At 55.5% G+C, this 23,553-nt stretch overlaps 2 protein-coding genes across 3 annotated transcripts; one reads left to right on the forward strand and one right to left on the reverse strand.

Moving 5' to 3' along the window:
• Positions 1 to 5,205: 5,205 nt before the first annotated feature.
• On the reverse strand, positions 5,206 to 8,645 carry SIGMAR1 (sigma non-opioid intracellular receptor 1). The gene is made up of 4 exons (XM_064736542.1): positions 8,458 to 8,645; positions 7,522 to 7,722; positions 6,925 to 7,017; positions 5,206 to 6,656 (listed from the first exon to the last, which is right to left on the reverse strand). Exons 1-4 carry the CDS (start codon positions 8,606 to 8,608, stop codon positions 6,430 to 6,432), a joined length of 672 nt encoding a protein of 223 aa, XP_064592612.1. The 5' UTR covers positions 8,609 to 8,645; the 3' UTR covers positions 5,206 to 6,429.
• Positions 8,646 to 8,731: 86 nt separating this feature from the next.
• On the forward strand, positions 8,732 to 19,894 carry GALT (galactose-1-phosphate uridylyltransferase). 2 transcript variants are annotated; one of them, XM_064735599.1, is made up of 12 exons: positions 8,732 to 8,828; positions 9,112 to 9,281; positions 9,358 to 9,433; positions 9,566 to 9,614; positions 9,843 to 9,972; positions 10,254 to 10,310; positions 10,610 to 10,732; positions 11,562 to 11,694; positions 12,125 to 12,208; positions 12,908 to 13,062; positions 13,161 to 13,253; positions 19,429 to 19,894. In XM_064735599.1, the coding sequence occupies exons 1-11, from the start codon at positions 8,774 to 8,776 to the stop codon at positions 13,215 to 13,217; spliced, it is 1,089 nt and encodes a 362-aa protein (XP_064591669.1). In that variant the 5' UTR covers positions 8,732 to 8,773; the 3' UTR covers positions 13,218 to 13,253; positions 19,429 to 19,894. The 2 variants fall into 2 exon arrangements, with proteins under 2 accessions (XP_064591669.1, XP_064591668.1); XM_064735598.1 differs by lacking the exon at positions 19,429 to 19,894 and adding an exon at positions 13,776 to 13,952.
• The last annotated feature ends 3,659 nt before the right edge of the window (positions 19,895 to 23,553 follow it).

Below are 23,553 nucleotides of genomic sequence, written 5' to 3' on the forward strand. Positions count from 1 at the left end.
CCAGGGCGGGTTTGGCCGCCAGGCTGGGGTTTTCCACCATGCCGCCGGCTCCGAGCGCCGCCCGGGGCTCGCCCCGCCGTCCCGGGGGGCACGGCCGGCTGCTCCGCCCGGTCCCGGCCCCGGCCCGCCGCTCACATGGCGCCGCGCCCGCCGATATTTCTTTTATTCCGCAGCAGATGAGGGTGGGTGGGATTTTTCCCCTCTTTTCTTTCTTTCTCTCTTTCTTCCTTTTTTTTTTTTTTTTTTTTCTTTTTTTTTTTTTTTTTTGCAACAAGTGGCAGTCAGACAGCAACACCCCTCCCCGCTCCCATTTGCTAGCGCACGTCTAGGGAGTCACCCGGGGAGGGCTGGGCTTCTTACGGCAGCCCCGGGGGATCGCCCCGCACCGGCCCGCCGAGAGCCGGCGGGAGGGAGCGGCACTGGGCCGGGAGCGGAACGGGCTGGGAGACCCCCAGTGTGTGTCCATGTGGGGGTGCTGGACGAGGGGAGTGCGGGGGGTGTGTGCAGGCTGTGCACACATAGATGTGTGAGGAGAAGGGAGTGTAAAGGAGGGAGGGTGTGTGAGGGGTCTGTGCAGCACGTAGGAGGGTGCTGCATCTATCGCACACCTTTTAGAGGGTCTGTCTGTGTGTGTGTGGATACTTGCGTGTGCTGGGAGAAGGTGTGTATGTGTGTGTGTGTGCTCATTGCCTGCGTGTGTACAGTGGGATGGATGAGCCTCCCCCACGCGTGTGTAAGCAGGGTGTCTGAGCACGCCTGTGCCTGTGCACAGTGGGAGAAGTGAGTGCATTAAACGTGTGGGAGCCCCCACACACCCTCGGGAGTGTGCCCGGGGTGTAAGGGGTGTGTATGTCCTGGTGGTGTGTGGGGAGAATGTGGGTCCATCACTGGAGCAGTGACCATGCACACGCATGTGAGATGCAGCGTGCACTGTCAGAGGGGCCTCGCACCTGCAGTGTGCACACACGTGTGTGTTTGCTCTTATAGGACAATAACAAATGCCCTCTGTGTCCGTGGGGAACTTGGGGGTGTGTGTTTCGTGTGCTCACCTGTTGGTGTGTGCAATCTCTGTTAGGAGGGGCAGGAGTGTGCACACGTGCTTTTTGGGGGGAGGTGGGTGTGTATTCATGCTACCAATCCATTTGCAGGCACAAAGGGGTGTTCGGGGCAAGCTCCAAGTGCTGAATCCTGAGCTCCATCCTCAAGGGCTGGGGTATCACAGCAGTGTGATCCATGACCCCCAGCCTGGGACTTTGAAGGGATCTTTGTGGCAGGTGCTGTGGGTGCCTGGCCCCTGGCTGAAGGGGTCGGATTGTAATGTGGCCTGGATGCCCAAAGAGGCTTCCTGGCACAGGTAGAACAAGGCCAAGTGTCTCTGTCACTGGAGTGGCTCAGTGCTCCTGGCTTGCCCTGTGTCCCTGCTTGCAGTGGGGTAAACTGTGGCACCAGTGTATCACCAAGTGTGTCTGCAGATGTCACACAAGGATTTAGGACAAGGTGAGAGCTCGGCATCTCTCTGCCGTGGGTGCTGCCTGCTGGCAGCATCCCCTGACTGTTTCCTTACTCTCCCTCCACCTGCCTGTCTGCCAGATTTTCCTGACTGCTTTCTCTATGGAGGAAACTTTGCCAGGAGGCAAAGGAGGCACCCACTCTTCCTTGGGCATTTTTGGCCAGGGCAGCTTAGGGACCAGCATTGCCCCACAACACTGGGACACAAGAGACATTGGCTTTGATTCCATCCCACAGCCAGGGAAGTTTGCCACTGAGATTTCCTACTGCTGCACTGGGTTTTGGTGGCGTGGGATGACAGGAAGCTGGGTGGCAAGGGCTGGTGGCTCTGTCCCCTCCATGGCCACCTGTGTAATGCAGGGGCCAGGGGCAGCCAGCATGACCCAAGTCCTCCCTTTTCCTTGAAGCAAAGAAAGGAAAGGAAATCTTGAGGAAAAACAGCTACAGGCCATGCTGATGACAGAAGCTGCCTTTGCTCTCAGGCTCCATGGCCCAGCTCTGTCCCCTTCACCACTTCCCTCTGTGGGGAAAAGCTGCTGCTTCTGTGCTCTCCAGTTTCCCTATGAGCATCTCCTGAGCAGCTACCGTGTCCTGCCATGGCTCTGGTGATTATCAGGGCTCCTTGAGCTCCGGGCACCTCAGTGCATGTGACACAGTGCACCATGCTCACCAGGGAGGCTCTCCTGGAAAAATCAGACCATTCCCTGGGAGCGCAGGGCAGCTCCCGACCCTGCAGGGCCCCCAGGCGCTGTTTATCTTTGCACAGGAGATAAATTAGCTGTCGGCCATCCTATTTCAGGGCTGGACAGCTGTAGCTTGCACTGGCCCATCCCATCCCGCTGCGGCAGAGACAGGGACCTCCTGGTGCTTGCCAGCCCCTCTGAGTGCTGGTCAGTGTGGCACTCTTGTTGAGTTGCCACTGAGAAGATGAGACCTGACCCTATTTCAGAATGATCCACAGGGCCAGATGACCCTCAGGACTCATTGCACAGGACCTCATGGTTCCAGCTTCCCTTCCCAGTGCTGCTGCCTTGCACCCCACTGTGCTGCACCCTCTGCTTTGGGCTGTGCTTTATCCCCTGCACACTGAAAGCTGGGCTGGGTGGGGTGAGACAGATGTGATGACTTCTTCATGGCCCAACAGGAACCCAAGTGTTTGGGGAAGCTCCCCTTCTGCAAGGCAGAGGGGTTGGGTCAGTTTAGCACCCAGGCCAGCTAGTGGCAGCACCAAGGTCTCCAGAGGGTGCAGCGTGTCCCATTGCCTTGGGCATGGCCACCAAGGGACCTGTCCTACTCAGCTCCTCTCTAGAACCTCCAGTGATGACAGCAGCTCTGGGGCTCTGCAAGTGTGTCATGAAGTGTGTCAGGCTCTCCTTGGGGCAAGCAAGAAGGACCATGTCCCCTTTGCCACACTGCTCAGCATTTTGCACCCATGGGGTCTGGTGATGCTCCCAACTAGAGAGAAATTCCCCAAATGGCTATTGACAGCTGCAGCTGAGGCGGCACAGATGGATAGTGAGGGTATAGACGGGCACAGCAGACAGCACAGCAGAGTGAGAGATACTTGGAGCAGAGAGATAGTGCAGGAGGAATCGAGAGATAGATCCTGAGGGCTGATCAATACCCACTGCATGTGGAGGGACAGCAAGATAAAGCAAGTTGCAGGGGGAAGGTGTTAGGAGGGTAGCGATCTGCATTAGTCCTGGGGAGATGCCCCTCATGGTTGCTTCAGCTAGGATGGGGGTAGAGTCAGACCTGGGGTGCAGGTGCCCATGGCTGATTCTCCTTGCTCATCTCCAGCCGCTCCATAAGGGTTTGGTGCCCTTTGGGGTGTCCTGGGGTCCCATGTGGCCTCTGGACACCAAAGGGTGTGTATTTTGTGTCTGTCCTGGTCACACCTTCTGTCTCTCCAAGGAGTACCTGCTGCCTGTGGGCATTTTGATGGATGCAGTGTCCCCGGGCAGCCAAGGGGGAAAGGGGCAAGCCCTGGCCCTCTGCGGCAGCTGGGTGACTGAAGATGAGCTTCCAACCTCTTCCTCAGTTTCCCCATGAGAACCAAATGCTGCAGGCAGCTGGGTCAGGCCAGCATGGATTTGGGCATGGATAAAGATGCACGGGAAGAAGAAGCAGAGGCACTAACAGCCTGCAGAACTTGCTGTGTCCAGGACTCATCTCTTCTTTGCTGGTCATTGGAGACACTTACCTGATTAAGAGGTTGCAACCACAAAAGGGATGCTTTCTGTGACCCTTTAATGAATGCCTGGCACTCAGTGCTCTCTGCTGGGATGGGGACAACCCCTCCTGCCGCAGCAGAGCAGCCAGGGTGCCTGGGTCTATGCCCAGCTCCACCCTGCTGGCATTTGCCTGAGCTACCCTGTGCTATGTGATTTCTCTGCTTGTCATGGTTTCTTTTTTCCCAGCTGAGCTGGGAATGCTGAGGAAGGAAACCCCAGAGCAGCCTTTTGCATGGACAGGGCTGCTGGCCCTGCAACCAGGCTGGGGGGGATCCCCCACCTGGTGTGGAGTTATTGACACGGGCGCTACAGAAAACACTGCTGAGATTGTTCACACTAATGTTATTTAGCAGCAATATTTCCGTAATAAAAGAAATCAATGGGCAAGAGAAAAGACCTGTCCAGAGCTTTGATTTTCTTATTTTAATGGCATACTTATTTACTCCCACCAGCGTGCCCATCGGATTTTCATTACGCGGCCTTCGCTGTAAGTGGAGCGGTATTGATACGAGCTGCTGAGTTAGCGCCTTGCCGCGCGGGCCAGCTCGGGTGGGACTACTCGTGTGCCCCAACAGGGCCCTGCCAAACCCCGGGGAACAGCCTGGGGTGGGCCAGGGAGGCCTGGTAGCCACAGGAAAACACATATGTGCACACACAGAGCCTGCCCATGCGTGCGCGCACACACACACACACACACACACAAAAAACACAGCCTGCCCATCCATGAGCACACATGTGTACTACAGGCTGTGCCCACACACAGGTGTGACACACACGTGTCACCTGCATGGGCACGCACACACAGAGGAACAAAACTCTTCTGGCTACACCCACGCACACACATGTCCTACTCACGTGTGCCCCAGCGCTCACACACCTGCAGCTGCTCTGTATGGAGAGATACCTGTTTATAAATGTGTGATAAATGCCTGTTTATAAATGTGATGTCATTTTTAAATATGTGCCAGCCCCACCTGAAAATTGTTCTACCTATAATGCACACACGATCTGTGAACACACACATGTGTGATGTGTCTGACAGCATATATGTGCACCTCCTGTGTGTGTGTGTGCAAACCTCTCAAAACCACCCACTGTGTGTGGGTCCAAACCATTCTCGGGAGGCCACAGACTCAGCACTGCCACTATCCCTCAAAAGGATGGAGCCCTCTGAGCTCCGGGCCTGCCCATGGAAGCAGGGACCTGGCACCAGCCCAGGCATTTGGTCACCAGTGACTGCGGTGGCGAGAGGAGTAACAGCACCATCTTCTGCCAATCCCCGGGAGCTGAGGCAGGGCTCATCCTGCCCAGCGACATATTCCCAGCTCCCGGGACCTTGAATGGGGTGATGAACTAGCTTCCCCAGGGACACCCAGCCATCAGCAGTACTGCTGCTGAGGCTGGAGCTGGCCTTCACTGTGCCAGGGCTCAGCATGCTACAGAGACTCACCCAGAAACCCAGTTATGTGGGATGAACAACTTTATTACTGGTATCTCTTTTCAGGTAGCAAATTAAGAACTAGCCCATGTGTAGGGCTGCTGGTCAGCAGAATAGGGACAGTTCAGGGAGCAGGAGAATCAACATGCTACAGGCCTGGGTGGCCAGGAACACACTCGTGTGTTTGGCAGCAGAATGGAGGTGAAAGCCCTCCACCAAGCAGTGAGCTCACACGGGTCTGACCACAGGGGTGCAAGCAGGGTGCACATCTGGGTTTGGCTGGAGGATTACAGCACTCTGTTGGCAGCCGGGATCCCATGCCGGGAGCCGAGCAGAGTGGCTGTCCCCGGGGGGTCTCACAGCCAGGGGAAGCATTTTGAGGGGCGAGATCCCATCCTGAGCTAATACAGACATTTGGGCACTCGAGGACACCGGGTGCGTGCATGGCCGAGAGGCCACACAGAACGGGGTCTCCATTAAGGCGACAGACGGTGGGTTTCCCCCTTGGGGGGCACTGCCTGGAGAGCACTGTGGGGAAGCGACCCTCTTCCAGCCCCAGCCACTCCCGAGGGCAGGTGACACACAGGGAAGCAGGGGGCCCTCCAGCACAGAAGCCGGGCATCCCCCCACTGCCAGGGGGTCTCAGCGCAGATCCTGCCCTGTGCCAGGGTGACACTGTGTGCTGCCAACCCTCATCAGCAGGGATGGAGCCACGGGAGACGCTGCCAGCTGGACACAGCACTTTGCGCTGCCCGCAGTCCCGGCAGGCTGCCAGAGACAGGGGGACTCAATGGCCGACCTCTGCAATGGGTGCTCTGGTCTGGCCTACCCTGTGCACCCTGCCCCGAGGGCAGCATCATTCCCCTGATGTCTCAGGAACTGAGGAAATCTTTTGGGGCCCGGGGACAGCCAGCTCCAGCTTCTCTCCTGCTGCATGCTGAGGGCACACAGAGGTGTTTGTACACTGCAAGGCCACTCCAGCCCCGAGGGATGGAAAAGCAGGACGTGACTCCAACAGAAAGGAGGGACAGGCAGGTAGTAAAGAGAACTGACGTTCTGTGTTGCTGGACTGCCAAGGTCCCTCTGTCCTGGCACCCTGTTGGCCTGTGGGGAAAGGACAGAACAATTTGGGGAAGGCACAGGGGATCTCCTGCTGCCTCTGCTAGAACCTGGGCTCGGGGAGGAAGAGAGAATGGCTGGGAGGAAAGGAGCCAACTGGGCTCAGCAGGGTGCCCTGGTGAGACGGGCTCAGCACCCAAAGGTGCTGAAGAAGGCATTTGCTTCCAGGAGCAGCCCCTTTGCGTAGACACGCAGGGTGTAGAAGAGGGTGACGAAGTCCTGAGTGCTGAAGAGGGTGTCAGCCAGGGCAAAGGCGAGCGTGGAGGGGATGAAGCCCCGGCCGTACTCCACCATCCAGGTGCCTGCGCTCCACTGCACTGACGTGGCCTCTCCCGCCAGGTGCACGATGGTGTCGCCTGCCAAAACACACAACCAGCACAGCTCCCAGGGGCTGCCCCACATCACACCCAAATGGGACACATGGGATTAGAGCCTGCAGGGTGGAGCCCACGCCAGCTATGCTCCCTTTTCTCTTACTGCCACCCACTGAGATGCTGAGATGCACTACTGGGGACCCAAACTGCTCTATCCTGAGCTTTTGGCTTCTGCCAGCTCTATGACAGCAAGTGGCTGTGCCCCAAAGACATGGATGCAGCCCACAGGTCACCATAGTGCTGCACTTACCTGGATAGTAGATCTCACTTCTGGTGGTCCCCTCCTTCCATTGCCGGAATGTCCCCGAGATGACAGTGTCAGAAATATCTGCCCAGTAGCGACCTGTGGGAGGACAGGCAACACTGCCTCAGTGTCTCCCTGCCAGGGATAGCACAGCTCTGAATGGTGGAGCAGGAGGGCCAGCATGGCAGCCCCACTGTCTCAATACACCAAGTGCCAACAGCTCTGGTACTCTCACTGTCTGTGTGAAGAGCCATATACCACCAGCCAGGGCTGCTCAGTGTCCTTAAGCCCCATTATTTCCAATTTCTTTGGCATTTGCTGCCTCCTAAAGCACTGGGAGATGAGATGTCTGCCATCGCCTGCCAGCTGGATGCGGAGAGTCCTGGCCACACAGCATGTTACATACAGGGACCTGCAGATACTGCAGGACACCATGGGCGCTGGTCCCCTTGCAGGGAGGGTTTGGCCAGCATCGTTCACCCCATACAAGTAGTGAAGCAGTGGGCTCCCTGAACTGGGCACACCATGGCCAGCTGCACCTGAAGAATGGAGTAGAAATAGCTCAGAGAACTCCCCTGCCAGCACCGCGGTCCCCCTGTTTACCTGAGTGTCCCCCGGTGTCAACAGCTGTACCGAAGAGCAGCACATACTCGGTGAGCGAGGCATGGAGCAGGCACATGGAGCCCATCCATCCGCCCGCATTCACAAACACCCACTGCAGGTCCTCGTCTGGCAGGATGTGCCCTGGGTGCCTCTTTCGCAACTCCACAATGATTTTGGAGAAAGCCAGCTCATGGTCCAGCCCTGCACACCCACGGCCACTGTAAGTCCCTGGCACAGAAAAACCTCAGCCGAGCAACACCCCGAATCCCCTGCACAGCCACAGGGTTTCAGTGCACCCTTGGAGAGGTCTGCCTTGGGAAGATATCTCCTCCCTCCAGCCCTCAGCTCCCGCTGACCCAGCTCCACCGCCTGCCTGGATGGCGACGGAGGATAAGCAGCACCGGGTGCTCCAGTCCTACAGCCCATCCCAGGTGCTGGGCAGTACGGGAAATCTAAATAACGTGACAGTGTCCCTGACCTGGTGACATGCAGCTCTGGCCAAACTCCCTGTGCCCTACGGGGACAGCCCTCGTCTGAAGCTCCGGGCCTGACCCACCTAGAGCTTCAGCCCCAACCAGGCTGGATGATGCCGCTGCCCTGCTCCCCCTTGCTCCAGTCCCATCTTCCACCCCGCTTTTCCTGTTGCTATTCCCCGGTACCGATGCCCTCCGTCTCCCATCTCGCTGCCCAGGTCCAACTCCCTGCCTCTCCCTGACCCCAGCCCCATTCCCCATACGATCCCGACCCCCCTGTACCGAATTCTCCTCGGTCCTTCGTCCCCCCTACGCCTCCCCGCTCCAGCCCAGGCCGCCGCTCCCCGCCACATCCCCGGCTCCTCTCTCCACCCCCAACCGCTTGCCTATCCCCATCCCCATCGCCATCCCTCCTCGGCCCCGCTCCCCGCCGCCCCTCCGCGTCCCCACGGCCGGCGCGTACCCGCGTGGTGCCGGGCGAGCTGTGCGATCTCGGCGGAGCTGAACTCGTACCGCTTGGCCGCCAGCCACCCGCGCAGCCCCTGCAGCACCAGCGCCAGCGCGCCCAGCGCCAGCCCGGCCCGCAGCGCCCGCCGCCCCCACGCCGCGCCCATGCCGCGCTCCGCCGCCCCCGGCACCGGGAGCGGGAGCGGGACCCGGGCCGGGACCGCCCCCGCCGCGGCCACGCCACGCACGGCCCGGGCGGCTGCGCCGGCGCGGCGGGGCGGGGCGGCAGCCTGAGGGGGCCGAGCCCGCCGGGTTTCCGGGAGTGGGGAGGCATGGAGCCATCGCTGGCAGGGGCTGCGGAGGCGGGCGACCGCTTCCGTGCCAGCGGTACGGATGGGGTTGCCTTCCTCCGTCCTTCCTCTCAGACCCCCGGCGGGGCCCAGCACGGCCCCAGGACGGGAGCTGCGGGGACCTTCCCTGCCCAGAGCAGCGGGGCTCCCGGGCTGGGACAGGGAGGAAGGGGAGAAGCTGAGGGAGGGGTGAAGCTGAGGGAGGGCATCAGGCGGCGTGTATAAGGCAGACCGTCCTGCTTGCCCCGTGAGGGGGTCTGGCGGCCGGGGTGCGTGTGCCCCCATTGCGGGGGTTCTGCCACTGCTCTCCCTGCCCACAGAGCACCAGCACGTTCGGTACAACCCGCTGCGGGACGACTGGGTGCTGGTATCGGCCCACCGGGTAAAGCGCCCGTGGCAGGGTCAGCTTGAGAAGCCGCCCCCCGAGGATGTGCCCCGCTGGGACCCCAAGAACCCCCTCTGCCCGGGGGCCACCCGCGCCAACGGCGAGGTACCACCAGGGACACCGGGACCCGGGCTGCCCCTGCCACCCCCTCCTGCCTTCATGCCATCTCTCACCCCGGCAGGTGAACCCCAAGTACGAGGGTACTTTCGTCTTCCCGAATGACTTCCCTGCACTGCAGCCCGATGCTCCAGAGCCTGGTAACTTTGGGGAGCAGCGCAGGCTGCTGGGGACCCTCCCGACTTGGGGCCTAGGGCTGCTGCACGGTGGCCTGGAGAAGCTTGGGTTCTGCCTCAGCACCTTCTCCCTGTCCCCTCTCTGTCCTTCCCCAGATGACAATGATCACCCCTTGTTTCGAGCTGCCCCAGCCCGGGGTGTGTGGTAAGTACCTACATGGGTTTGGGACACAATTTGTCAAAAACCTGTGGAATGGTGCTGGGCTGGGTGTGCTCCCTCATGCAGTGCCTTGTACTGCATGCACCTGTTCAGTTTTGGGGTCAGTCTGGGGGTTTTGGCCCTGTCCCTTATCCCTCATCCCACTGCACCCAGCAAAGCTGGGAGGGTCTCCGGAGACACCCGCAGTCACAGCTAAGTGTGTTTCCTCTGTAGCAAGGTGATGTGTTTCCACCCCTGGTCGGACCTGACGCTGCCCCTCATGTCCCTGCCAGAGATTCGAGCTGTCGTCGATGCATGGGCAGAGCTGGCAACGGAGCTGGGTGCTTCCTACCCCTGGGTGCAGGTGTGGGGCTGCTGGGGGCTGCTGTTTTGTGGGGTGAAGGTGGGAGGCCAGTACTGGATACTCCGGCAGTACTTGGGGTTGGGAACATCCGAGTTGTGTGTGGGTCTCTTGCTTTGTGTCCTCTGTGCCCTTTGAGCCCTGCTGAGCCTTTCCACACCCTTGGGTGTGAGGCTCTGTCCTCCTGTAGGTTGGTTCCCTGCTGTGCTGGGGACACCACGACAGCCTGCAGCGGGGGTCCTGTGGCTGGGACCTGCTGGCTGCACCTCTTCCTCTTCTCACAGATCTTCGAGAACAAGGGAGCCATGATGGGCTGCTCCAACCCGCACCCCCACTGCCAGGTGAGGCTGTCCCACCTCTGACCTGGCTAAACTACAGGTCCCTGTGGTGACCCTACAACAAACCCTGGGGGCAGATGTGAACTGCAGTCACCCTACCCTGGTCCCGAAGCTTTTTACATTGAGGATTCCCCTATGTCTGTCCTGTCACTCTCCCTCTGAGGACTGTCCCTTGTGCCTGTCACATGCCAGACTCTCCACTTGGTGGCAGCAGGGACCTCCAGATGAGCAGCAGGACTAGGGATACCCCTGCAAGTGCGGACTATGAGCACCTCAGTCCTGTGCCCCAATGTCCCTCCCAGGTGTGGGCCAGCAGTTTCCTCCCGAACGAGGCGAGCCTGGAGGACCGGAGCCAGCGCCAGCACCTGAGCCAGCACGGCGTGCCCATGCTGCTGGAGTACGCTGAGCAGGAGGCTGGCCGAAAGGTGAAGGCATGGATGTTGTCTGTATCCCCTCCTTGAGAGCTGGGTGTGTGCTCGGCTGGGCTCCCCAGCCCCCAGGAGATGGGCCCTAGGAGTGCCCTGGGGAGTTGGGACTTTGTGTGTCCCCATCACGCGCTGTGTGTAACACCCCCCAGGCTGGGGACAGAGTGGCTGGACAGTGGCCAGGCAGAAAGGGATGTGGAAGTGCTGGTTGGAGCTGGCTGAACATGAGCCAGTAGTGTGCCCAGGTGGCCAAGGAGGCCAATGGCACCTGGCCTGGATCAGGAATAGTGTGGTCAGCAGGACCAGGGAAACCATTCTTTCCCTGTACTTGGCACTGTGAGGCTCCACCTTAAATGCTGTGTCTAGTTCTGTGTCCTCAATTTAGGCAGGATGTTGAGATGCTCAAATTCATCTGGTCAGAGATCTGGAACACAATCCGTATGAAGAACAGCTGAGGGAGCTGGGGGTGTTTAACCTGGAAAAAAAGGAGGCTTAGGGGAGACCTTATCACTCTGTGCTACTCCCTGAAAGGAGGTTTTAGTCAGTGAGGGGTCAGTCTCTTCTGCCAGGCAAGCAGTGACAGGACAAGATGACACAATCTTAAGCTGTGCCAGGGAAGTTTAGGCTAGACATAGGAAAAAAATTCTTCACTGAAAGAGTGATTGGGTGTTGGAATGGGCTGCCTAGGGAGGTGGTGGAGTCAAAAAGACTGGGTGTGGCATTCAGGGCCATGGTTTAGTTGATAAGGTGGTGTTAGATCATAGGCTGGACTTGGTGATTTCAGAAGTCTTTTCCAACCTGGCTGATTCTGTGATTCTCTGCCCTGCAGGAGCGGCTGGTGGTGGAGAATGCAGACTGGCTGGTCGTGGTGCCATACTGGGCCACCTGGCCCTACGAGACCCTGCTGCTGCCCCGCCGCCATGTCTGTCGCCTCCAGGACCTCAGTGACAGTGAGAGGGACAGTGAGTGGCCCTGAGCTTTGTTGTACCCCATCCCACATCCTTTGGGCTTGACCTTTGTTATGAGGCAGCCATGCTGGTGCTGGAGGGCTTGTGTCCTTGGGGTGGGACCTGCTGAGCTTAGCTGGGGAGGGGAATGGCCCCTCTGTTTTGTTAGGATAAGAACTGGTTGTTAGGATAAGAACTAGCACTTCTCGTGGCACTTGTTCCTTTTGGGGTGATGGAGCACATAGTGCTCCCTGTTTTGGTGGGAGGCTTCTCCTGCTGCATTGCTCAGGCTCCCTGTGTGAGTGGGGAGGGGTGAGAATTCCCAAGTGCATCCCTGCTGCCTGTCCCTGATGTCCACCCAGGGACAGTGCTGTGGGTGACCCCACTGCACACCTGACAAGCTGCTGGCCAGCTTGGCGTGTGAATCACTGTCACTTTCCTGCAGGCCTGGCCTCCATCATGCAGAGGCTGCTCATCAAGTACGACAACCTTTTTGAAGTCTCCTTCCCCTACTCCATGGGCTGGCACGGTGAGTGGCGTGGCTCTGCAATCCTCTCATCCCCATCCCTGACTCCTCCTCATGCAGTGCCTCTACCCCTGGGGATCTCTGCTGGTCAGAGTGACCCTGAGATGCGTTAGAAAGTCTCTTTTCCCAGCCAGGCAGTTGAAGAAAGGAGTCAGAACTCTTCAGTTCTCGGTCTCAAAGTTGTTTATTGTTTCTTATCTATAAAATTCTCTCTCCTGGCCTGCCAAGGTCTGCTCAGCAGGATAGACAGAGGCACTCTGCCTCCCCCAGGGTGGTGTTATCTTTTATACTAAAAACTACATGTACAATATTTAGAATTACTTTCCAATACCTGTCACCTATGTTAGACAGTGAGCTTCTAGTCTAAACTGATCTAAAAGGGCCAACATCACAGCACAAGATGGAGGCTAAGAAGAAGTAGGAGAAAGGCTGGGCACACCCAGATTCCTCCATCTTGTCCCTGGAACCCCCATTCTAAAAACCCCAAAAAATTTATTTTTCACCCCATGATAAACTGATTATTATTCTACTTACACTTTTGTGGCTTGCAGATCCTCATATAAAGTTGTTAACTTTTTCCATGGGTCATAATCAAACTCACAGGTGTCTTGGGCTCTGTGCCAGGGTCTCTGAGCCCCTGGCAGGGATCCTGGCCATCCAGGACAGCCAGATGTCCTGAATTCCAACATTTACCCCCTGCAGGAGCCCCCACAGGCTCCTACCTGGCGGAGGACTGCAGGCACTGGCAGCTTCATGCCCACTACTACCCCCCTCTGCTGCGCTCCGCCACCGTCCGCAAGTTCATGGTGGGCTACGAGATGCTGGCACAGGCACAGAGGGACCTCACCCCGGAGCAGGTGGGTGCAGCTCAGGGGCACTGGGGCACCTGGGGGGCTGTGTGCCAGGGCTGTCCCTGCAAGCAGCCCCCGGCTGTCCCTCGTGCTGTGCCCTGCAGGCAGCCGAGCGCCTGAGGAGCCTCCCCGAGGTGCACTACAAGAAGAGGGCTGAGTAGGTGTGATGGGAGCAGCAGAGCACCCAGTCCTCGCATGTGAGTGTGAGAGGGGTTCTTATTGCTTCCCAGCACTCCCTGAAAGGAGGTCATAGCCACGTGGGGGTTGGTCTTTTCTCCCTGATAACTAATGATAGGACAAGAGGGAGTAGCCTGAAGTTGTGCTAGGGGAGGTTTAGATTGGATGCTGGGAATATTTCTTCACCAAAAGGGTGGTCAGACATGGGAACAGGCTGCCCACAGAAGTGGTGGAATCCCTGTAGCCTGGAAGTATTAAAAAAAAAAAAAAAAAAAGTAAATGTGGCACTTAGGGACGTGGTTTAGTGGTGGGCTTCACAGTGCTGCACTAAGAGTAGAGGTTTCAGATTTTATTGTTTGGTGTGCTCAGTGAGGCCACGAGTCAGCTGGGAGTGGTGACAACTGAGGTCTGGGAATTCATGTCGATTGTGAGCCCTCTGAACTCCCAGATTCTCCTGACCCTTGTCACAGTTTGGCTGGTTTTTGGGACTGGTTTTGCCTGTTTGGGGACTCAGGGTCTAATCCTGTGGCATTCTTGTGTAGGTGGTGTTCCTTGTCTCTTTCACCATCCCAGGCTGTCTCTGCCCCCATGGCCTACTCCCATCACTACTAAAGGGCTTACCCTCCTTACCAGTCTAGTCTCACTGGTGGAACTGGGATTTCTTCTGCCCCGTGGAGGGGCACAACCCCCCGGGACAATAAAACCTGAAGCAAAGTGCCTCTGCCTGTGCTTTCGTGGCTCTCAGTCCTAGGTGGGAGGTTTGGGGTCTCTGGTGAAGACCCCATCTGCTGGTGGGGGGTAGCACGGGGCTCAGGGGTTGTGCTGGTAGCCCAATACCTGTTGCTTGTGTCCCTGCCTCTGTGCTGCCTCCTCTTCCTCCCTGGGGGGAGCTCTGAGTCTGTCTCTGAGCACTGCAGGCTTTGGAGGAGTGGGAAGCAGAGGAAGAATGGATGCAGCCCAAGGCCTAGCCAGCTCCTGGGAGAGGGCTGAGCCCTGGCAGACTTGCTGCACCGGGGCTGCTGGCTGAGATGCTCAGCCCTGGAGCTGTTCCTCCTCATCCTCTCTGGCTGGGACTGCTGGTGGCAGCCCTCATGCTGCAGGTACAGGGGCTGCTGGGATGCAGCCAGGGGATGGTTCATCACTAACCTGGGGGCTCCCAGGGAGTCCAGCTCTCTTCCTGGTGCTGCTCCCCGCTTCACTGTGCCCAGCCATGGGGTGGGATAGTGGCAGCTTGGACCCTGGGCCGAGCTGGGGGATATTCTATTCACCTCTGTATTTGCTCCCCTCCCTTTCCCTCCATGAAAGCCCTAGGACTCTGCAGGGGTAGGTGATGGACTGTGATGCCACCACAGCTGATGTGGAGTGCGCCAAGCACTGTGAATGCGCACATCTTCACAAATAGTTTTTATTTGTCACTAATGAGCCACTCTCACAGGTCTCTAATGAGACCTCTCTCCTTGTCCAGTCTGTGAGAGTGCTCCTGGGGTCTAGAAATATCTTGCAAGGAGAGAAGTGATCTCCTCCTGCCTCCAAGACAGCAGTCCATGGCGAGGGCCGTGTTCCCCGTGCCCCATCCGTGCGTCGCTCCCTGTGGGGCTGGGACAGATGGAAGGGCCTCCTGCCTGTGTGATGCTGGATGCCCTCTTGCATGCCGGTTTTATCTTTGTCTGATTGCTTCATGCCAGAGCCCACAAATGCCATCACCTGATCTCAGCCCTCCCCAGGTGCTCTGGGGCTCTGGGGAGGAGCTGGTGGCTGACCCTTGAGCTTGAAGCCATCATTGTACGCAGCATCCCTCACCAGGGCATCGGGGCTGCCCAGCTGGGAGTCTGGCCTCTTGCAAAACTGATTTCTCCCCTCCTGGGACAAACAGAGTCCGTTTGATCTCTGCCTCCATCCCGGTCATGAGCCTCTTCCATTGCAACAAGTGCCTCTGCTCCAACTTCCCAACTTCCCCGCCTATTCTCCAGGGTCCTGGGGAAGCGGCAACAAATTGCCTTAAGTGTGGCAATCCAGCTCGGGGTAATTAGCCGCTGAACCGGTTGTAACGAAGCTAGTCATCTCCCGGCATGGGCAGTTAGCTGTGATTTAATGGCCCGGCAGCTCCCAGCCCCGGGCTGCCGCGCCTCGGCCCGCGGCCGTAAATGAAACTCGCAGTTAAGTCAAGCGGTATTAAACTTTACAGTCGCCGTCTCTGAAAACGGGACTCTCTTCAATAAATCAGGGCAAGTGGGATTGTAAATATCGAGGCAGGATCCATACTGCTTAATTAAACAGCACCTAATGAACAGCCTGTTTGTTGTGTTGTGATTTAGGATGGAGGCTGGGGAGCAGTGTGTGCTCAGGGGGGCTGGTGCCTGTGCCATGGTGCCCTCTACTGCAGGTACCAGCTGCTCAAGTTTATCCGCTGCTAAAAAATCTCAGAGATGGCCTGAGAATTAGTTTGGGGTTTTTTTTTAATTAAAACAAAATCCCCTTCTGAAATCTGAAACAGGGTGATAGCAGCAGTTAGAGGAGGAAGAGGAGGGAGTACACCCAGGTGTAAGAGCTTGACCCTGGTTTTGCTGAGCTCCCCACCTCACAACAGCTCCAGCCTCCTCTTGCCCTCATACTTCTGGCTTGTGCACAGGGTTGTGTAAGGCTGGAAGGGAGTAATGAGCCTTTCCCATGGCACAGGGAGGCATCAGGGTGGTGCAAATGGAGCTGCTGAGGATGCAAAGGCATTGCAATTCATAGGAACTATTACTGGTGTGCTGTAAAGCCCCAAGCCTTTTATATTTTGGTAGTTGCAGTCCACTTGTAATTAAAAAGTGATTTATTGCAGGAGATTAAAGAAGTCCAGCTGGTGAGGGATGAGGGAGTGGAGGGCCTGCAGGGCACCCAGCTGTTGTTCTGGACTTGGGAGCCACAAAGGGGAGCTGAGGCCCATCGGGATTCCCCATAAGGACATTCCTTGATGCTGTTTCAGTTCTCCAAGAGAGCTGCTGGAAATCCTGGGAGAAGTATCTCTGTGACTGGGTCATCCTTGTCCTGAGTCTCCATCTCCCAGCATGAGGGCAGAAACATCCTCTGCAATCGCTGCCCTGAGCTGCTCTGGAGGAATGAACAGGGCGGGGGGTGGGGAGAGTGAGTGAAGCTGAAGCATGGAATTAATGAGTTAAAATCCACTGGGGTCCCATAGGGGTGTTTGCACCCTCTCTGGTGCGCTCATGGGTCTGTGAGGGATTAGGAAAGGGACAGAATGCTGCTGTGCCAGGCTGGCACAAACTGTGCTCTGCCAGGAGCAAGGGATACACCCAGTTGGGGATCCAAATGTACAGAGATGCTTGGTGGGGGTGAGGCCTGGAATTTATTTTCATTTTTGTCCCATTTTCTGATGCCACTGAAAGAAATTGGTCAATCTGCCAAGGGATGTGCCTTCCCCAAAGCTCCTGGAGCTTTGCCTCTACTGAAATGAGCCAATGTCCTTGCCCGGGTTGTAGCAGCGGCTGTGTCCAACATTGTGCATGTTTGGGAGACCCAGAGCACTCCCAGCTTTGACACTGACTCCTCCCGTGGCTGTGGTTGTGCCCTGGGTGCCATTCTGGGAGGCACATGGTGGACAGGCACCATTTGGCACGAGCACTTCATGGTGGAGGGCAAGGGGCAGGTTTGTGCCCTTTGGTTAGGTGTCCGTATCCTTGGCACCTGCCACAGGCTGCAGAGCTGCAGACAAGCTGCAGATCCTGTCCTGCCCACCCCTCCTCCTCTTCCCCCTGCCTTCCAGTGCAGGTGAGACAATAAAATATTGAGCAAAGGAAGGTAATCTGTGACCAGTGTGTTTTAATCAGAAAGAAAGGTTACGAGTTGGGGCCTGCTGGTGCCTGCCATGCTCCAGTTTTACTGTCCTTCCTGATACCAGGTTAATGGCTGTCATTTCATCCCAGTTTTACTATGTGATTTGCCCTTATTGTTGAGTTTCTTCTTGTCTGCTGCTGCCTGCAACCCTGATTCCAGAAGAATTTGAGTTGCAAGGATTCCTGCTGTCACTCTGGGTGTTTTTGCAATGGAATTAGAAGAAATTAGTAAAATTTTAGGGAGGAAGAGAGGAAGGATGAAAGAAAGAAATGGAGGAAAGGAGAGAGAAAGGAAGGAGAGGAAGGTGAGGGAAACAGTGAGGGAGAGAAAGCTAAATCCCTCACGTTTCTATTTAAAAGACATCGTCAGGCACTTACCATGAAAACAATTAATAATTTTAAGCAGATGCTAAACACTCTGATGCCCTGAAGCAGGCAGGCTCCATGCAGTGGGGAGATTTTGTGTGCCAGGAGAATGCAAATCAAAACCCAGATCCCTTTTAGATCTTGTCTTAACTGGCCATGCAAGAGCAGCTGGGACAGCAAAGAGCCCTCACTTTCTCCTGGGCCACGTGGCGCACCTTCCCTGGGTTTGGCAGCTTCCTTGGCAGGAGTTCAGACTAGCAGGAAACAATTTTGGAGGTGTTTTGCCCGTGTTTCAGACAGCTGGTATGTTTCCTCTGCTGATGGTCCCTGAGTCCTTCTTGCAAGTCATTTTCAGAGCCCTTGTGCACCACGAGTTGTGGGATGGCGTTTGGTCTTAGGCAGACACAGTGGGATGTCTGGATGATGCCTAGCAAGCTCTGCATGGACTTCAGGATGGCAGCCCCAAGGCTGGAATTTAGTTGGTTAATCATCTGATAATACAGGTAATTTAATACTGTCACTTTACAACATCCACGTGGTCAGTAAGCACTGGCCCCCCAAATTTCCTACATGCCTGGTGTTGGGGAGGTACCTTGGGGCTTCAGCTCTTGGCAGTGGGGACCTGTCACTGCGTGAGGTTTGAGCCTTTCCCATCCTGGAACCCCATCCCAGAGTCAGCAGCCTCTGTTTGGAGCAAGACAAACACCAGGAGCATCCAGATTCCAGCTGGATTCAACCCAAACAAAACTGTCTGGGGACGGAGGGGAGCAGGTGTGGGTGGGAGAGCAGGGGACTGCTCTGGGATAGGGGCAGCCAAAGGGAAGGTAATCTTTGCCTGCAAAAGGGAGTTATCCAGCAGCAGTGCGGAGGCTGGGAGAAGGAGCTGGAGCCCTTGCAGCGCCCAGGATCTGGCATGGCTGGGATTGGGCACCCTGGCTGTTCCTGGCACACCACTGCTGCTGGAGCCAGCTGTGAAAGCTCACAGACATCTGTGCCTGCCCCGTGGGGAGGGATCTCCCTTCATCCTGATGTTCCAGAGAAGAAATCTCTATATATTTGCTAATTATCATGAGTGATGCTGAGAAGTCTGCTACAAAGCCCCAGGAGCAGCAAGACATTGCAATGCCAGGACGGATCTGAGGTGGGAAATCATCCCCTGCGGTGTGCCTGGGCATGAGGTGACTCCTGCCAGAAGCAGAGCCCTTGGGAGAGAGGAGGAAGTGGAGAGATACTAATTAGGTGTTAATAAGCGAGTAATTAGTAGATCTCCAGCCTCCTTGGTGCCCCTGGGGCTCCCTTGCCCAGCTCCGAGCCAAACCGCCTGCTTCAATGTACCTAAGGTGATCTGAGCCCCACAGGCGCAGAGATGAACAAGCTGCTGCTCCCCACACATAGTGACAGGCTCAATCTCACAAAATATCCTCATAAATTGCCCTCAGGAAACAAAGCTCAACAAATAAGAGCCGAAAGTCCATTTGGAGCCTGTTAGCTTTTAGTGTTTAATCCCTCACTTATTTTGCCTACATTTATCTCAATATCAGGGCGGGTCCTCCACTCCCTCATGGCTTTGTGCTTGGGCAGGGAGACAGGACTCCTGGGTGCCTGTGCTGTCCCTGTGGAAAAGGCACTGCCACCCTCTTGTGCCTCAGTTTCCCCATGGCTCAAACACAATCAATTGCACAGAGGCCAGACCCCATCAGCTGTGACCAGGCAGTGGGAGCCCCTGTGACAGCTCTGCAAGGGCTTTTATAGGATCGTTGGGATATCCTCAGTGTGACACCCTTGAGTTCCTCTGGCTTGGATGGCTCTGTCCCATCCAGATATGAGGTAAAAGGTTTCCCATCCCTGGGACTGGCTACTGCCCCAAAACAGAGCTGTGCAACAAACCCCTGGGTTAGCACGCCCAGACTACTAGCTCAATATTTAATTTCAGACAATAAAAATACCTAGTTGTAATTTAATTTTTAAAATCAAATTTTTAATTCTCACACAGGAAGGAAACAGAGTGAGAGCGAAGCCAGGATGGGTCCCCAGGATGCCAGCTTGCTTTTTAACCCTTCCCATCCCGCTTTCAAATTCCTCTTGGGATCAGAGATGCTCAAAAAGTATCTGTCTGGTTCCAGCTGCTTCCACTGCGCTTCAGTAGCAGCAGGACCCTGCTCCATCACAGCCCGTCAGGTCACCTCAGAAGTAGCAGATCCATTGGCACAGGAGAAAAGGAATGACCCCCACCCTCTGCTGGGGTCTGAAATTCCCTCTGCCCTGGAAAGGACTAGCCGACACATCAGGAACTCGGAATGATTATGATAAAACCTGTGGGACACCAAGGGCATCACTATGATTTGTGCTGTCTAAATGTTAATCAGAATAATAATGCCTATTGAGACAGCTGTTTTAAAAGGCTGTGATGTTGGAGTAAAAATTCCAATAAAACTCTATTAGCCCTTCCTCGTTACACTAATGGTGCCTGCTGCTAAAAGCCCCCTGCTATAGACACCCGTATTAATGGGCTTATTACAGGAAATAAAATCTGAGGCTGAACATTACAGAGAAGCCTGATTAATTCAGCAAGGTAATCTTTTTTTTCTTCCCCCTCCTCTCTGCCTGTTCTTATTCTCCCTCTCTTTATTTAATGAATGTACTTCTTGAACTGCCAACTTTTGAGCTTTTCATGGAGTTTGGGGATGATTTTAAACTGATCTCGTTCACAAAGAGATGAATCTTTGAGCTGGCACCTGGTGCAAATGGGGGGGAAGGCTTGTCAGATATCTCCATCAAACCAGGGGAGAGGAAAAGCAGCCAGGCTAGAAGTGAAGAGGTTAGAGAAGGGGGGAACAATGGATGTCCCAGGGATATCCACCTGGAGTAGTGGCTTGTGGGCTGAACAGCCCATTGCTTGTCACCAGGCAGGTGCATGTGACATTGGCCAATGTGAAGCTGCTGGGGGTAGAGCAACACCTGCCCTCACATTCTGCTTCCCACTCTTTCTTGTCCTGATTTATCCTCTTTTGCCGCCACCTCTGTCCCTGGAGGAAGGTTTGCCTGGGTCTCCCATTTGCAGGTGCCATCCCCAAGCCCACTGGCTTCACCCAGCGAGGCTGGCACCCAGGGCTCATGCTGAGAGGCAGAAACACTCTGACAGACACACCACTATTCATCCAGGCTATAAATAACTCCCATAAAAATCCTCTTCGTAGCCTTTTGTGTTCAGCCAAACCCTGCCAATGGGAAAGGAGACAGCATCTATTTTATGGGCGGCTGGAAGCCGGCTTTGCATTTTTCTGGCTCACGTAATCCCACAGGTACCCTCGCTTCTTTTCTTTTTTAACAGACTTTTGATTCACATTCCTCCCAGCCAAGTTTAATTATGGCTTCGTTTCCTGCTGCCCAGGGAGGGGAAGGGAAGAGGGCAGCTCTGCTGGTGTGTGCAAGGACAGGGAACGTGGGGCAAGAAGGATGGAGGGAAAGGGGAGAAAAGGAGGGAAAGAGGAAAGTGAGAAGGAGGGAAAGCAGGAAGAAGCAGACAGGCTGTAAAAAGGAAGAGGAAGAGGCAAAGGACAAAAAGGAAGGAGAGTGGAGCCCAGCTGTGTGCCATCCTGGGAAGCCCAGAAGGGTATCCAGGTCCCAGACTTCATAATGACTTCATTTACTGATTTCTAATTAACCACAGCAGGAAGCTGTGAACACTGTGAGCTTTTGGAGTAGTCTGGACATACTGGGTGACGGGCTATCAAAGTGTGGAATTCCTTGATCCTAATTCCACATGGGTACGTTGCAGTCATACACGGGGCCAACATGCTACAGGCAGTTAATGATTTAATGACAATGTAGGGAAGTTAAATTGCACTGGGAAGGAGAAGATGGTAAGATTGCACAGACCCTGCCAAGCAATCCTCAGGGGTCTGCAGGTGGGGCTGGAGTTGATGTTTCCCTCTGGGGATCTGTGACCTCCTTGCCTTGGGAAATGTGGTGGTCTTGGTTTGGGGATTGCTGGAGATTTTTTCTTGTGTTGATCATGCTTGTATCCATCCTGCTGTCAAGGCAAACACCCCATTAACAGCAGGGGTCTCTTCTGCCCTATACAATAATGCAGCTAGTGCTCCCTTACTTGCATGTCTACCCTAAAAAAGAATGCCTTCCATGTCATTAGTCCCTCAGATCTTGATGGAGGGGTTCTTGCTGTGATCTCCTCACCACCACACCCTTGTCAGTGCCATCTGGAAGTGCAGGTGAGGATCAGCATGGGAAACCCTGTGATGAGGGAGAACACTCCGGGGAGTGGGAAGAGGGGACAAAAGCCTCCAGAAGGAAGGGGAAAAAAAAGATGAAATCAATTTAGTAACAATAAGGCCTCTTACTGTATTAACTGCTAATCCACAAATACACAAACACACAGAGGGAGTCCTTGGAATAAAGGCATTTAATTAGGCTATTTGCTTGAAGCTGGCTCTGAAAGGTCTGGCACGATGGAGGAACAGGCACAGTGGGAACCTTGTGGGTTATACTTGCCAGGACCACTGGTGACCTTCCCCTTTGGTTCAAGGCCACAGAGCAGTGCTGTCCCCTCCATGGGGACACGACTGGATCTCTCTGGACTTCCCTTTGCTGGCTGGGGAGATTGTCTCCTGGCCCCCCCATGGATGCTGGGGAGCTGGCTTTTCATGATGTTTCCCATCCAGCTGGGGTGTGAACTGTTGGCATCATGGGGCCATTTGCTTTTTCCTCCTCTCCTTTTCCTTGAAGGGAGGAGGCCACAGTCAGGGGGGTTATAACTCTTCTCTCCTTTCATTTGATCTGCCAGAGGGCTCAGCAGGGGGAAGACCCTGTCTCGGCAGGCTGCCCATGAGATAAAAGGCAGAGAGGGCCAAGCCAAGACATTTTTTCCACTGTTCCCCCCACCCCTTCGCCCCTTCCTCCATCCCCCCCGTTTTCTTGGCAAAGGACAAAACAGGGAAATGAGCATACTCCTTTCAAAGCCCTTCCTCTTTCAATATTGCACCGGGCCTGGATTCCCTTCTGGATGCCTGATTGCTGGCATTCCCGCTCCCCATGCAGCCTAAACTGTAACAGCTGAGGGCTGGGGATGCTGTCGGGGCACTGCAAGCCCGTGTGGGGAGGCTGTAAGGGAAGCACCAGCCTTCTGCTTCCCATTCCAGCGCTGGGCCTGTGCTGCATCCCACAGAAACCCGGCCCCTTGGGGTCCTCAGCCCCACTGCCACTTTTTGCCCCCAAACTCTGCTGCTCTGGTGCGTCACAAGGTGTGGGGTCTCTGCTCCTGGCAACCTCATGGGTTGGGAGATGTTTGGCTGTGTCACCGTGTCCTGCAAAGCCTGTGCTAGCGTGGGTCATGGGAACCAGCTCCGCTGTCCTGGGATTCTTGTTAAGGCTTGGGAATGCTGTCCTGCCCCGAACTGGGATGAAAGCCACACCAGGGAACCTGGCAGAATGCAGCCCAACTCCCACTTGCTGCATTGGACTCAGTGGAGTGTTTAATTTTAACTTTTTCCAGAGATTTTCTTTTGATTTCATCCTTTTCTATTTGATTTTTTTTTAAGGAAGATAACGATCTTGCATTTCCAAATGAAATCATTTGGCACCTGGGTGGGGTGAGGGAGAAAATATTTATTTTTCATTTAAAGCTGTTGAAACAGGATAGCTGAAATGTTACATGTCTTCTTTTTTTTTCCCCCAGAAGGTTTTTGGAAAGAGAAATTTGTTTGAAGTGACCTTTTCTTAGGAAGTGTTTTGATGAACTGGCATTTTCTGGATGAAAAAGCATTTCTGCCCAAAGTGCCTGGCCCTTCCCCAAAGAAAGGGCAGGAGCAGAGGGGCCACGTGAGCTGCAGAAGGACAGGGCTTGGTTTTGGGATTTCTCCAGTGCTCTGGGGAGGGTGCTTGGACTGGTGTGTCAGATTTGGTGCCAGAACCTGGGGCATAAAGACTGAGGTGGTGGGGGCAGCTCTGGCGTTGTGGCTCTCTGGGGCTGCTGGTGAGAGGAGTCCAGTGCAAGGGAAGGGGAACTTAGATGGGACAGCCCAGACCTCCAGCACAGCACTCCCCAGCTCCTCCTTATCAACCCCTTATCATTTCTCATGCCTTTGTCATGCTCTGTGTAACT

Source organism: Zonotrichia leucophrys, chromosome Z, assembly GCF_028769735.1.
Source record: "Zonotrichia leucophrys gambelii isolate GWCS_2022_RI chromosome Z, RI_Zleu_2.0, whole genome shotgun sequence".
NCBI lineage: Eukaryota > Metazoa > Chordata > Aves > Passeriformes > Passerellidae > Zonotrichia > Zonotrichia leucophrys.

Bases quoted from the DNA above. Each gene is read 5' to 3' on its own strand.
- SIGMAR1 (XM_064736542.1), bottom strand. From the start codon at position 8,608: ATGGGCGCGGCGTGGGGGCGGCGGGCGCTGCGGGCCGGGCTGGCGCTG. The intron at 7,018-7,521 runs GTAAACAGGGGG...GTCCTCCCACAG, and splicing joins TGACACCGGGGGACACTCAG to GTCGCTACTGGGCAGATATT. The intron at 6,657-6,924 runs GTAAGTGCAGCA...GTGTTTTGGCAG, and splicing joins AAGTGAGATCTACTATCCAG to GCGACACCATCGTGCACCTG.
- GALT (XM_064735599.1), top strand. From the start codon at position 8,774: ATGGAGCCATCGCTGGCAGGGGCTGCGGAGGCGGGCGACCGCTTCCGT. The intron at 10,311-10,609 runs GTGAGGCTGTCC...TGTCCCTCCCAG, and splicing joins ACCCGCACCCCCACTGCCAG to GTGTGGGCCAGCAGTTTCCT. The intron at 13,063-13,160 runs GTGGGTGCAGCT...TGTGCCCTGCAG, and splicing joins GGGACCTCACCCCGGAGCAG to GCAGCCGAGCGCCTGAGGAG.